The sequence below is a fragment of the Vulpes vulpes genome, chromosome 12 (genome assembly GCF_048418805.1).
Source record: "Vulpes vulpes isolate BD-2025 chromosome 12, VulVul3, whole genome shotgun sequence".
Lineage (NCBI taxonomy): Eukaryota > Metazoa > Chordata > Mammalia > Carnivora > Canidae > Vulpes > Vulpes vulpes.
In genome coordinates, this window is record NC_132791.1 from 70,334,565 (window position 1) to 70,347,050 (window position 12,486).

The 12,486-nt window shown below is 58.9% G+C and overlaps 1 protein-coding gene across 2 annotated transcripts; it reads left to right on the forward strand.

Moving 5' to 3' along the window:
* The first annotated feature begins 1,072 nt into the window (after positions 1–1,072).
* B4GALT7 (beta-1,4-galactosyltransferase 7) lies at positions 1,073–12,223 on the forward strand. 2 transcript variants are annotated; one of them, XM_072728792.1, is made up of 7 exons: positions 1,098–1,228; positions 2,875–3,036; positions 4,563–4,925; positions 7,915–8,140; positions 8,959–9,042; positions 9,251–9,355; positions 9,750–12,223. In XM_072728792.1, exons 1-7 carry the CDS (start codon positions 1,179–1,181, stop codon positions 9,903–9,905), a joined length of 1,146 nt encoding a protein of 381 aa, XP_072584893.1. In that variant the 5' UTR covers positions 1,098–1,178; the 3' UTR covers positions 9,906–12,223. The 2 variants fall into 2 exon arrangements, with proteins under 2 accessions (XP_025871185.2, XP_072584893.1); XM_026015400.2 differs by lacking the exon at positions 2,875–3,036 and having other exon boundaries at positions 1,073–1,228.
* Positions 12,224–12,486: the final 263 nt, after the last annotated feature.

Genomic DNA, 12,486 nt, shown 5'->3' on the forward strand with positions numbered 1-12,486 from the left:
ACCACAGACTGTGCAACCAATGCGTTTTGATTTACACCCTGAACTGCCTCTCTGTGCCCCGGTCTTTCAAGTGGGCACAGTAAGGTCATTGCCCATAAGGACTGAATGACAAAACAGCAGTAAAGAACTTAGAACAATGACTGGCACATAGAACTCAATAGATGTTAGCTATTTATTAGAGAACTTTACATTTGCCTGAAGAGCAGGGGAGATTAAGCTGAAGGACTCTGTTACTGTCTTTTCCTAGGTGGGAGGCTGGCCCATCCAGGCAAGTTCCCACTGTGCCAGGGCAGACATACGAAATCTTAGGGGCACCTGGGTGGCCCACGCCTTTGGCTCAGACGTGATCCTGGGGTCCTGGGATCGAGTCTCACATCCGGCTCCCCGGAGGGTGCCTGCTTCTCCCTCTGCCTATGTCTCTGCCTGTATGTCCCTCATGAATAAATAAATAAAATCTTTTTTAAAAAACTCTTACTCCCTCTTCCGTGCTCACCTCAGCTCCAGCAAAGCGGTAACGGCCGCCGGTGACAGAGCGCGAGGTGCCCAGCAGCCTACCAAGTGTTTGCGGTTTTCCCACCGCAGCAACCAAGCAGATAAACTATTTATACGCTCAGATGCAAGGAGATGGTGCCTTGGCCCCACAGGCAGAGGGAGGTTTCCCACGCGGCGAGGGTGTCTCCGGGGCCTGGCTCCTCCGAGTCCTTGGGGTACTGCCCGGGCCGAGCCTGAGCCCCGAGCCCGGCCTCGCCCCCAGCCCCGCGTGCAGCGGAGGAAGCAGGCGCCTCCCCGCGGGGCCGGGAGGAGCCGGAGGAGGATGCGCACCCTCCCGGAGCGCCGGTGTGGCAGTCTGGAGTCTCTCACCGGTCCCACGCCGGCCCGGTGCCTTGCGCTCGCTCCGGGCTCTCGGGCTGTCGGGAGAACCCGCGGGCCCCCGGGCGGGCGGCAGCTGGCGGGCGGCGCTGGGGCGCCTGGGCCGTCCTCGCACGCGGAACCTTTCCGGAGACGGCTCCGGGGAGCGGCCGGCGCGGCTGCAGCGGCGGACCCGGCGGACCCGGCGGACCGAGGGGCGGGGCGGACCGGCCGGGGCGGGGCGGGAGGCGGAGGCGCCGCGTAGGCCCGGGAGGCCCGGCCGGCCCGGCTGGGAGCTCGAATCCCATGCGCCGCCACCTCCCCCTACGATGTTCCCCTCCCGGAGGAAAGCGGCGCCTTTGCCCTGGGAGGACGGCAGGTGAGCGGCGGCGGCCGGCGCGGGCCCCGTCCTCCCGGGTGCCGATCCTTTCCGGGCCGCCCCGCGGGATCCGGAGCCCGAGGCCGTCGCGTCCCCGCCTGCGGGGCTTCCTGAGGGTCTGTGGTTCTCTTTGGGGGTCCCTGTGTGTCTGTGCCTGCGGGGCGCCGTGTCTCTGCGATGACCTCCCCTTGCGAGTCCCTGTCCCCCGGTAGAGGTCTCTGCGCCGTTTCCGCACCGGCGTGTCTCCGCGCGGGTCTCCGACTGCGGTGGCCTCGCCACTGGGTCTGTCGTTCTGTCTGCCGCTGCCCCTTGCCCCTTGCCCTGGTCTCCGCAGCCCGGGACCCTGCCGGTCTCACGCCTCCCCAGCCCCGGCGGCCTGCCAGCCTCTTCCCCGACGGAACTGCGAGCGCCGAGCCTGGCAGGCAGGCCCCTGCCCGCGCGTACTAGGCGCTCGGCCCGCGTGTGCTGGTTCATTTCCGGGGCGGCTGGACTGAGCGGGTCCCGCTCCAGGTGTTGGGTGTGCGCTTGGTCCAGACCTTAGCCGATGATGTTTTCCACCAAAGCAGAATGGGGGGGGGGGGCAGGGGAGCTCTTTGCCCCCTAGATTTGGGAGGACAGCCACACTCATTCTTCAGATGTGCCCCCGCCCCCCCAGTCTTCTCACCCCAAACACGGAGAGTGGGTCTCCACCCATCCAGCGAATGACATTTGGGTTTACCAGGTGCCAAAGATTCTGGAATATAGTGGGCACCACTCTTTGGTTTTTAGGGATTTTTCCGACAGTGTGGAAGGAGGAAGACAGGAATCTAATAGAAGGAAAGCCTGGACCGTGGAGTCAGCCCTGGGCGGGAATCCTCTTTATGAGCCATGTGACCAGAAACAGATCACTTAATCTTTCTGACCTCAGCTTTTCCACCTCTGAAACAGGGATCATAATATGTACGCTGCAGGGCTGGGTAAGGAGTAAAAGAGACCACGAATGTAAGACTCGTGACACTGCCTGGCACAGAAGGAGGTGTCTTCTAGTTCCCTTTGCAGTTGGGAGGTGCTGTGACCAGAGCGGCTGATATTCAAACTTGTACCACTAAGATTTGTGTAAGGGAGGAAAAGGAAGGTGATGGAGGAGAACTTCCATTCTCTGATCCCTTCCTATAAACCTTTGGAATGTACATGTGTTCCCCCAAAAAGTTACCCATGTCGATTCCTGCTTTGGACACAGGGCTACAAAAGTCCATGCAACAGATACGGGCTAGTGTGGCATTTAAGAGTGCTGGCTCTGGGGCCAGCCTGCCTGGATTGGAATCTGCCTTTTCTAGCCTCAGGCACAGGTTGATGAAGACAAAACCGCATCTGGTCTACCCATCATAGCAGGGTGCCCTGGCCTGGGAGCACCTGGGACTGCAGGTCTGGAGTCTGCCACCAGGTGGCACCAGGAGTGTTTTCAGTGTCCGCTATCCTGAGGACTTGAGATTTGGCTCCAAATTTAGTTGCTCAGCCATTTGGGCCCTTAGAGCCCAGGACAAGATTGCCCATGAGAACCTGATCCTGAAAGAGAAGCTGGACTGAAGGAACAGCACGTGAAACTGCACAGAATGCCCAGTCCGTGCCACACCCCTGGATAACGGTCACTGCTTCTTTTCCTGAAGGTGGGATGTTTCCTCATGTCCATATCCCGGGTCTCCATCCCACCCCCAGAAAGAGGCCCGAGGGCGAGAGAGAATCTGTAGAGGTTCCAGCCTTCCCAGGCCACTGGCAGGATTGGGCTCCCCTCCTCCCCAGCGGAAACCCCCACCACGGGACAATGGGGGGTAAGTCAGAAGCCTTGTCAGGGTGCCTTACCTGGCCACCTCTCTGCTGTGTGGGGGACCTGGCTTCCTTCCGGGTTGCTGGCTTCCAGGTTGGCAGTTATGCTCTAGAGGAAGTCAGGAGTTGGTGTGGCTGTGGTGTGTGACTCAAAGCATGCCCCTGACTGCTTGAACCTTCCTGTAACTCACTTAGCAAGCCCTCTGCTGTCTAAACTGGGGCCACAGGCAGGAACCGACTACTCATGGAGAAGATGAGCAGGGACACAAGTGACTACAGAACTCTAAGTGTTTCAAAGAGGAAAGGAACCAGATGCCACGGAGGGGGCACGTGTATCCATTTGTGTGCACGCAGAGGGGTGGGCAGTGCTGGTGCTGGCATTGGAGTTGAGGCGGAGGGACCGAGCTGGCCATACATAGGAGTTTCACCCTGAGAGATGAGAGGGGGGCTTCCAGGAAGATGAGCTGAGGAAGAGCACTGCAGGCAGAAGTGGCAGGCCGAGTGAGCACTGGCACAGGAGGGAAAATGGTGAGTGGCGGAAGCCCTGAGTTACCCCGTACACGCCGTCTGAGTGGTAGGGAGCAGGTGGGGGACGAGTCAATACCACCTGCTATACCTCACTGGAGGCTAGAAAGCCAAGCGTTCTGCAGGTTATTTCAGGGAGTGTAGGTAGAGAACTCTTTCTTTTCCTGAGATTGTTCGGCTCCTTCATGCTCCTCTGCAAAGCAATCAGGTGAATCCCACCTCCTGACCCGGAGGGCAGCCTCTCCCAGCACTCCGTGTGTCCGAGCTACACCTGGCCTGGGCTCCATACCCGGCCCTCATCCTTCTTTCCCTCTCCCAGCTCTCATCACTTGTCACATGGGCTGCACCTTGGACCAAAGCTTTTTGAGACCCATTCAGTGAACTGCCACTGTCAGTATGGACCTTGCGGGTTTTAGAGGGCAGATTCAATCTTCCCAGAGTCAACTTAGGTCTTTTCCCTGGGACTGATGTCAGCACGGGGCCCCGCTGTGGGGACCTTTCTGGCATGAGCAGCAGGCTGAAGCCAAGGTTTCAGCTGGGGGTCAACTGACAGGGGAAGGAGGTTGGAAGGCAGTGGGTGGGATCTGCAGGGGGGAGGAGGCTCCTGCTCCTGCCATGGGCTCTGGTTCTGGACCTTCAGCCATTGTCCTGGGAACGGGCAGGTGCCAAGGATGAGTCTCATCCCTGTCCTCCAGCAGCTCTCCATCTGCCCTGCATCCACAAACAGAAAGTAAGGGGGTGTGAAGGAACTAGGGCAGCTCCTCCTTGGGGTGGGAGGGCTTCCTGGGAGTGGGGTGAAGCAGGCTAGGCGGGGAGCAGGGAGCAGGACTCTGATGCGTGGTAGGTAGCAGCATGACCAAAATCACTGGAGCGGCTTCTGCACTAACTCGCAGGCGCTTGGGGCAGACCCGTCCTGTGTGCTCCACTCCTGGGGAGGCCGGAGGAGGGCCTGTCAGTGGGCCCCGGCTCCACCGCCCTTCTGACCCTGTCCCGGCTCTTGTCCCAGGTCCAGGCTGGTCCCCGGCGGCCTCCCCCGGAAATGCTCCGTCTTCCACCTCTTCGTGGCCTGTCTCTCACTGGGCTTCCTCTCCCTGCTCTGGCTGCAGCTCAGCTGCTCCGGGGACGTGACCCGGGTAGCCAGGGGACAAGGGCAGGAGACCCCGGGCCCACCCCGGGCCTGCCCCCCGGAGCCGCTGCCCGAGCGCTGGGACGAAGACGCGTCCTGGAGCCCCCACCGCCTGGCGGTGCTGGTGCCCTTCCGCGAGCGCTTTGAGGAGCTCCTGGTCTTCGTGCCACACCTGCACCGCTTCCTGAGCAGGAAGAAGATCCCGCACCACATCTATGTGCTCAACCAGGTGGACCACTTCCGGTAGGGCCTCTCCCCGCCGATTCCTCCCTTCCCACGGGGGGCAGTGCCCAGTGGGCCTCTGGCCTCCCAAAGGGCTTCCCTCCCCATCCCTGGGCAGTGGCAGGAGGGGGGAGCCGTAAACCCTTCTCGCCGGTGTGACCTTAATTTGACAGCAGGGTTTAGAGCTAAGGAGGATCCTGATCTGATAGCCGTTTTGAAAAAGGAATCCCTTTTACCCAGACAGAAGGGGTGGGGAGACCCGCTGGGTGGGGGAGGTGCTGGTGTCTTGGCTCTGGGGCCCCACGGGTGGAGGGTGGAGAGACGTAATGGGGAGAGAGCGCACACAGAGCTTTCTAGTAGATTGGCTGCAGGGCCAGGGAGAGGGAGGGTCAAGAGCACCGCCTGGAAGTAGTTCACAGTCTGGTGTTACCCTGAGATCCACGCCCTTTCCCGCACTGCTCCCTCCCACCAGCCAGTCCACATGTCTCCCACCCCACCTCCACCTCCTTTTCCTCCACCTTGCTCCGCTGGGAGACAGGTTCACCCCCAACCCTTCAGGCCACAGTTCTCCCAGTTTTCATGGCCCACCCTCCTGGTCCTCACTTCCTCCTCCCGCAGCTTGGATTCCGTGGTCCACCATTAGCATCAGTCCCCGGCACAGCTCCACACCTGCACCTGGGTGGCTGGATGTAGTTGGAGACTTTGCTCACTCGTCCCCCTAGCCATGAGCCCTGGCCCGGGAAGCCCCGCAGGCCTGCCTGGAAGCCTTGCGTTCCCCTGGCCTGCTGCCTGTCCCTCTGTGAGGCAGCTTTGCACCCTTTCTCTGCATCGCCTGTTCCTCAGCCTCAGCTGGTGACTGCTTCCTGTTTGAGAAAACAACCAGCTTGGAAGAGAGCATGCCCAAGTGCCCACCAGCCTCCTTGCAGGCGGACGAGGCTCCCGCCATGCTGGGGATGCCCTGTCCCAGCGCCTGCAGGGCCAGCTCTTCCGCTCGGGCCCTGGACCCCCTTCTCACTGTGGCTCCCCAGCCCCAGCTCCTTTATCTCCCGCATAATCCATTTTTCTTCTCTCCTGGAGCATTCGCATCAGCAAAACCGCACTGAAATAGCTCCCTTCCAAAGAAAAAAAGAGAAAAGACCCCATGACCTCCCATCACTTGCTTTTCTATGCTCCCCTTTATAGCAGAACTCCCCCCTCTTGGTCTCTCCGGAACCTGTTCCACCCAGACTTTTACCCCCATCGTGACACTAAAAAGGCTCACATCATCAGTGAGCCCACTGCATTAACCCAAACCCTGTTCTCAGCCTTCATCCCATCCACCGCCCCCCCATCTCCCTGCCTCACCCCACCCCCTCAGCATTTGCATTTGCCAACTGGGTTACTTCTTCCTTCTTTCTTTTTTTTTTTTTTTTTTTTTTTTATTTAATTATGATAGTCACACAGAGAGAGAGAGAGGCAGAGACACAGGCAGAGGGAGAAGCAGGCTCCATGCACCGGGAGCCTGACGTGGGATTCGATCTTGGGTCTCCAGGATCGCGCCCTGGGCCAAAGGCAGGCGCCAAACCGCTGCGCCACCCAGGGATCCCAACTTCTTCCTTCTTAAAACACCTCTGGTTGGCTTCTGAGACAGCAGTCTGCTTGTCCTTCCTCACTGCCCTCCACCACGCCCTTTGCTGGTTCTGCCTCACGTCCCTGACGTCTCGGCCCTGGTGTTCTTGGGGCTCAGTGCTTGGGCATCCTCTTCTCTGGCTCCAGTCACTCCCTGGATGTCATCCCATCTCCTGGCATTAGACCCCATCCATACCCTGCTGACCCCTGAGTCTGTGTTCCCAGCCCAGACCTCTCTCCTGACCTCCAGACCCACACGTGCAACCAACCACCTGTGTCAACCTCCATCTGGGAGTCTTGGGCATCCCAAGCTTCATGTGATCAAAACTATTTCTGATTTCCTACCCACCCCCTTCCCCGTTTCAGGAGATGGCCGCTCCTCTCTTCCCTCACACATCGCATCCCATCTCTCAGAATACATCTAGAATCTGCCCACTTCTCACCACCTCCCTGAGCTAAATTACCAGTATCTCCTGACTATATTAGTGTGGTAGCCTCCCAGCCCGACTCCCCACTTCCACCCCTGACTCTCCCACCTCAACACCCCAGCTACAGCAATCCTGTGATACCCAAGGTCACAGCGTGTCCTGCCTCTGCTTGAAGGCCTGCAGTGGCTCCTGCATCTTTTTTTTTTTAATTTTTATTTATTATTTATGATAGTCAAAGAGAGAGAGAGAGAGGCAGAGACATAGGCAGAGGGAGAAGCAGGCTCCATGCACCGGGAGCCCGATGTGGGATTCGATCCCGGGTCTCCAGGATCGCGCCCTGAGCCAAAGGCAGGCGCCAAACCACTGCGCCACCCAGGGATCCCTGGCTCCTGCATCTTAATCTGGGTTGCAGCCCTGCCGACTGCATCCCTTAAGCCCTCCTGGGTCCCTCTGCTTTGACCATCGTGGCATCTGTTCCTGCCTCGGACCTTGGTGGCTGCTCTTACCTCTGCTCAGAGCTCCATTCTACTTATGCCCTTCTGGCTCGTTCCCTCAGGCCTTCTCATGCTACCCCATTCCCCAGGCCCTCGCTGACCACCCCCCCGCCCCACCCCAACCCCAGCATGCTCTCCCCTCCTCGCCCTACTCTTCTTTTCTCCATGGAGGAATGGCCTGGCTGGGTACATATTTACTGATCTGTGTCTCCTCTCGTTAGAATGTCAGCTCCTGGAGGACAGGGCTCTGATTTGTCAGTGCCGTGACTCCAGTGACCCAGACGGTTTCTGGCACATAGCAGGTGCTCAGTAGACATTTGTGAGACAAGTGGAGGGCAGCCCCACAGGGGAGTCAGCATCAGGCAGGGGGGCCCGACAGGTGCCAGGGGCTGAGTACCACAGAGGGCAGACTCTCACTCAGTGTGGGGAGAATGAGCTCACTGCCCCTGGCCCCAGCTCAGCCCTGGCCTCCCTGTGCAGGTTCAACCGGGCGGCCCTCATCAATGTGGGCTTCCTGGAGAGCAGCAACAGCACGGACTACATCGCCATGCACGACGTGGACCTGCTCCCCCTCAACGAGGAGCTGGACTATGGCTTCCCTGAGGCCGGGCCCTTCCATGTGGCTTCCCCGGAGCTGCACCCACTCTACCACTACAAGACCTACGTGGGCGGGATCCTGCTGCTTTCTAAGCAGCACTACCAGCTGGTGAGGCCCCGCGCGGCTCGGGGGGCAGGGGCATTGGCAGGAGCCACAGCAGTCTTGGGACCCAGCAGATGGAGGAGTCCTGCCCAGGCCCATCACAGGAGCCCAGGAGCAGGGCCAAGTGAGTCCGTCAGGGAGGATTCTGTACAAGCTGGCTTCATAAGACTTGGGATTCGTAGGCTCTCAAAGTGGACCAGTCTGGGCAGGGGCAGGGGCTGGCTTCAGGTGTGGCTGGCCCAGCCTCTCAGACAGTGTCCCCGGGATGCCATTTCAACTGCCATCTGGCTTTCTCCAGAGGGTGTTTACTTCCAGACATCCAAGGTGATCAAGTGACTTAGACCCCTGCCTCCTATCCCTCTCTCCAGGCTGTGGCTGAAGCCAGCTTTATGTAAACAAAGCCCCAAATCTAGTGGCAAACAGAGGTGTCTGCCACAGAGCCCCAGCATCCCTCTCCCCATGGAAGGACATCAAGGCAGAGCCTCCCTGGGGAGAAATGGGGGTATGAGGCAGGCAGAGGCCATGCAGGAGGTGCCGCTTCTGCCCCGTCACCATCTCCCCCAAGAGGTGTCCTCCCACCAGTCAGACATTTTGAGAAACCAGCAATCTCACCCAAGTTCAGGACCCCATCAGAACAGGCAGAGGGACTGGGCTGTGGTGGTCATTCCGCAGTGCCACAGCGGCAGGCACCGAAGGCACCCGGGTGCCCATGAGGGCCTCCAGCAGAGGACGAGCAGGGGGCTTTGGCCCACTCCCAAGTGCTAGGATACCGGAGAGCGCCCCAGCAAGGATGGGGCAAGTGATGTTCCCTGTCTCTGTGTCAGTGCAACGGGATGTCCAACCGCTTCTGGGGCTGGGGCCGTGAAGATGATGAGTTCTACCGGCGCATCAAAGGGGCCGGGCTGCAGGTAATGCCCTCTGCAGGGCCCCCCACCTCCTCAGCGTTTGGGGCTGCCCTGAGGTTCCCTTCTCTGCCCTCCGATGCAGTTCCCTGGGCTTGGAGGTTGCTCCCTGCCTGCAGCCTGGTGCTGGGGCCAGCGGGGACCCCAGAAGACTAGTGGTGAGGGCCAGGGCTCCAGGAGGGCAGCCTGACCCAACTTCCTTTGGCCTTCTTAGCTTTTCCGCCCTTCGGGAATCACAACCGGGTACAAGACATTTCGCCACCTGCATGACCCCGCCTGGCGGAAGAGGGACCAGAAACGCATCGCAGCTCAAAAACAGGTGCTGACTGGTCCCCTGCCTGGGGACAGATCCGTGTTATGTGGGGAAGCAGCAGAGCCAAGCCTCTCACCACACTGTCCTCAGGCCCAGCTGGCCCTGGGCTACCCCGCTTGGCCCAGGTCAGGCCCTGAGCATTCTGCCAGGACACTGTGCCCCGCTCTGGTGGCTTCCACATGCTTCTGGGCACCATGGGTCAGCAGACACTTTGGGGTCCAGGCAGGCAGGGGCAGGACCCCCCTGTGGGTGACCTGTGACACAGGAACCACCATCCTGCACAGGGCCTCCCTTTTAGAAGCCAGACTGGTCCTTCTCTCCTGCTTACTTGGGGGTACAGTTGGGGCCAGAGGGCAGCCACAAAGCTCTGAGCCGCGCCATCTCCCCCTTTCCTTCCCAGGAGCAATTCAAGGTAGACCGGGAGGGAGGCCTGAGCACAGTGAAGTACCACGTGGATTCCCGCACAGCCCTGTCAGTGGCCGGGGCCCCCTGCACCGTTCTTAACATCCTGTTGGACTGTGACAAGGCTGCCACCCCCTGGTGCACCTTTGGCTGAGCCAGCGTGACAGGAAGGAAGCCTGTGCCCCAAGGCCACACTGCTCCTCAGGCTCAGGACAGCAGACCCAGGTTCCCACACCAGGAGGACAACCAAGGTTTGCAGCAGCCCAGCGCCCCCAACGTCCTGAGGCAGGCCTGAGCCAGGACAGGACACGCATGGGCACCCAGATGAGTTGCTAGCAATAAACAGTGTTGGGGAGAGGCTGGAGCGCCCGCCCCTTCCTGCTGCCCTGCTGTACCCTCCTTTGCGTGTTCAGACTTGACAGCTTTCCGTTCCTTTCCCAGGACCACGTCGGCAGCAGCCACGCCACCTCCGCTGCTGCCGCCGCGCATGGCCAAGACCATCCAGAAGGTTAAAACTGCAGACACCCATGTGCGAGTTCTACCAAAAGGGAACTGCCAAGACCCGCTGTCACTGGGTGTCACCGTGCAGGGATGGGGGCCTAGTGTTGCTGGATCTTGATTTTTTTTTTTTTTTTTTCAAAAGAAACTAGGATTCTGGGTTCTTACGTGAAATCAGTTAATTTCTATTTTTTTAAAGACTTTATTTATTAGAGACACAGAGAGAGGCACAGGCAGAGGGAGAAGCAGGCTCCCCATGGGGAGCCTGATGTGGGACTCCATCCCAGGACCCTGGGATCACGCCCTGAGCCCAAGGCAGAGGCTCAACTGTTGAGCCACCCAGGCGTCCCAGAAATGGGTTAATTTCTATATGATAGCACATAATCGAAACCTTGGGAAAGTATGGCAGGCCAAACAAAATGTGCTGTGGACCACCAGTTTGTCACCTGTGACTGAGTGACTGAGCGGAAGGGGAGGGGGCAAAATGGCACCTCTCTTAGTGATAAGCTGGCGGGGGGTTGGGGCAGGCCTGGGGACACCAAGGCCAGGAGCAGCTCTGGTGAGAAAGAAGCCAGAGGGCAGGGTCTGGGTGGTCTGATCCCCCACACTCTGATGGTCTCCAGCTCTGGGCGGGGCGGGGGGGGACTGCATCCTGCTACACTGGGATGGACAGAAATAGAGCCATGGACTGGACTCAGGGTAGGTGCAGAATTTGCCAGCAAGGAACTGGCCATAGCTTGAGGGTGGGAGGACCACATTTCTGGGGCGGGCAGAAGATGAGAAGCAGGAGAATCCTGGAGTGTTGCCACAGCATTAGAACAGATTACCACTGATCACACAATGTCCAGGAGAGATGAAGGAGGGGAGCCAGGGGAGACCATGGAATTGGGGAGTGACCTTGGAGGAATAACCTGGAAGGAAGGCTGGGGCCAATGAGAGTGGGAGGTGAGGTGATCTGCAAGGTCGATCACTCCTTCAAGGCATCTGACTGCCAAAGGTTTGGGCCAGAAGTCAGAGAAGTCTTGGAACCAGTTAAGATTGGTTTGTGTAACAATAAACAGAACACCTGAAATGCTAGAAGACAGGATGGACATCTCCGTTCAGGAGACTGGATTCAACAGCTGTGCTCCAAAAAGACGACCTCTTCTGAGGATGATTTGGGCTGCTGTGTGCAGTTGTGTGGGTTGTGCACTGTACCACCGAGCACAGTGTGAAAGAGTGCAATGTATCTCTTCAGATGTATAACAGGATCCTTGTTATCCTAAACTGACCTCTTGCAGTAATTCAGCTTTACTCTGTAAAATGAGGGGCAAACATGCTGTGATTATAGTGCAAGAGTGGTGGGAGGGACTTTCTCAACTTGAGACCTAGGAGAGGGGAATGAAGCACTCCCTGTGTGCCAGTTTCTGGACAACCCTGGCTGCATCATCTTAGGACTTCTGTAACCTGGAGGCAGAACGCCAGCCTCTTTGGAGTTGGTGAGAATGAGTGTGCCATCAAAGCCCCCCAGCTCTGTACTCCCTTAGTATGTAGCCACACCCTAAAGAATGGGGAGCTCCCTCCTTGCCACCTGCATGGAGGGAGTAGAATGGAGCTGGGGCACAGCTCCAACCACGTGGCCCCCTACCCCACCATGGCCACTGCCACCACCTCCTTCAAGAAGCCTGTGGACACCGCAGGCCAGGCCTGACACAGCCTAAATGTGCAGCCTCCCTGCCAGCCGGGGGCCTCCCTCAGCCACTCCAGGAGAGGAGGAGAGGTCTGAGCGGTGGCTGGCCAGGGGAGGAAGCAGACAGCCCTGCTACTCCCACAGCACCTCGGCGGCCTGCTCCGCGGAAGGGAACTGACACCCTTGTCTTGCCACCCAGGGTAGGAAATGGATCCAGGACAGAGGACGAAGTGGACAACAGCAGGTGGCATGGCGTGTGGCCAGCATGGTGGCTCTAATAAAACCTAGCACTTGTTGAGCTTTTACCATGTACATGCATTGCATTCAGGAGGCCTCTCTCTCCCTCATCTAGGCCCCATGCATGAACCTGTCCAATACACGAGGCTGGTGAAACAGAGGTGAGTGGCTTGCCAAGTTCAGAGAGCAGAATACATGGGGGAGCTTGGGATCTGGACCCCAAGACTTTAGCTTCAGAGCCAAATTCCTTCATCCCTGTGGTCTGTACAGCAGGTGTCAATACACAAATGTTCCTTCCCCTGCAGACCTTCCCTCCCCAGCCGGAGGGAGC

Bases quoted from the DNA above. Each gene is read 5' to 3' on its own strand.
- B4GALT7 (XM_072728792.1), top strand. From the start codon at position 1,179: ATGTTCCCCTCCCGGAGGAAAGCGGCGCCTTTGCCCTGGGAGGACGGC. The intron at 1,229-2,874 runs GTGAGCGGCGGC...CTTTTCCTGAAG, and splicing joins TTGCCCTGGGAGGACGGCAG to GTGGGATGTTTCCTCATGTC. The intron at 3,037-4,562 runs GTAAGTCAGAAG...CTCTTGTCCCAG, and splicing joins CCACCACGGGACAATGGGGG to GTCCAGGCTGGTCCCCGGCG.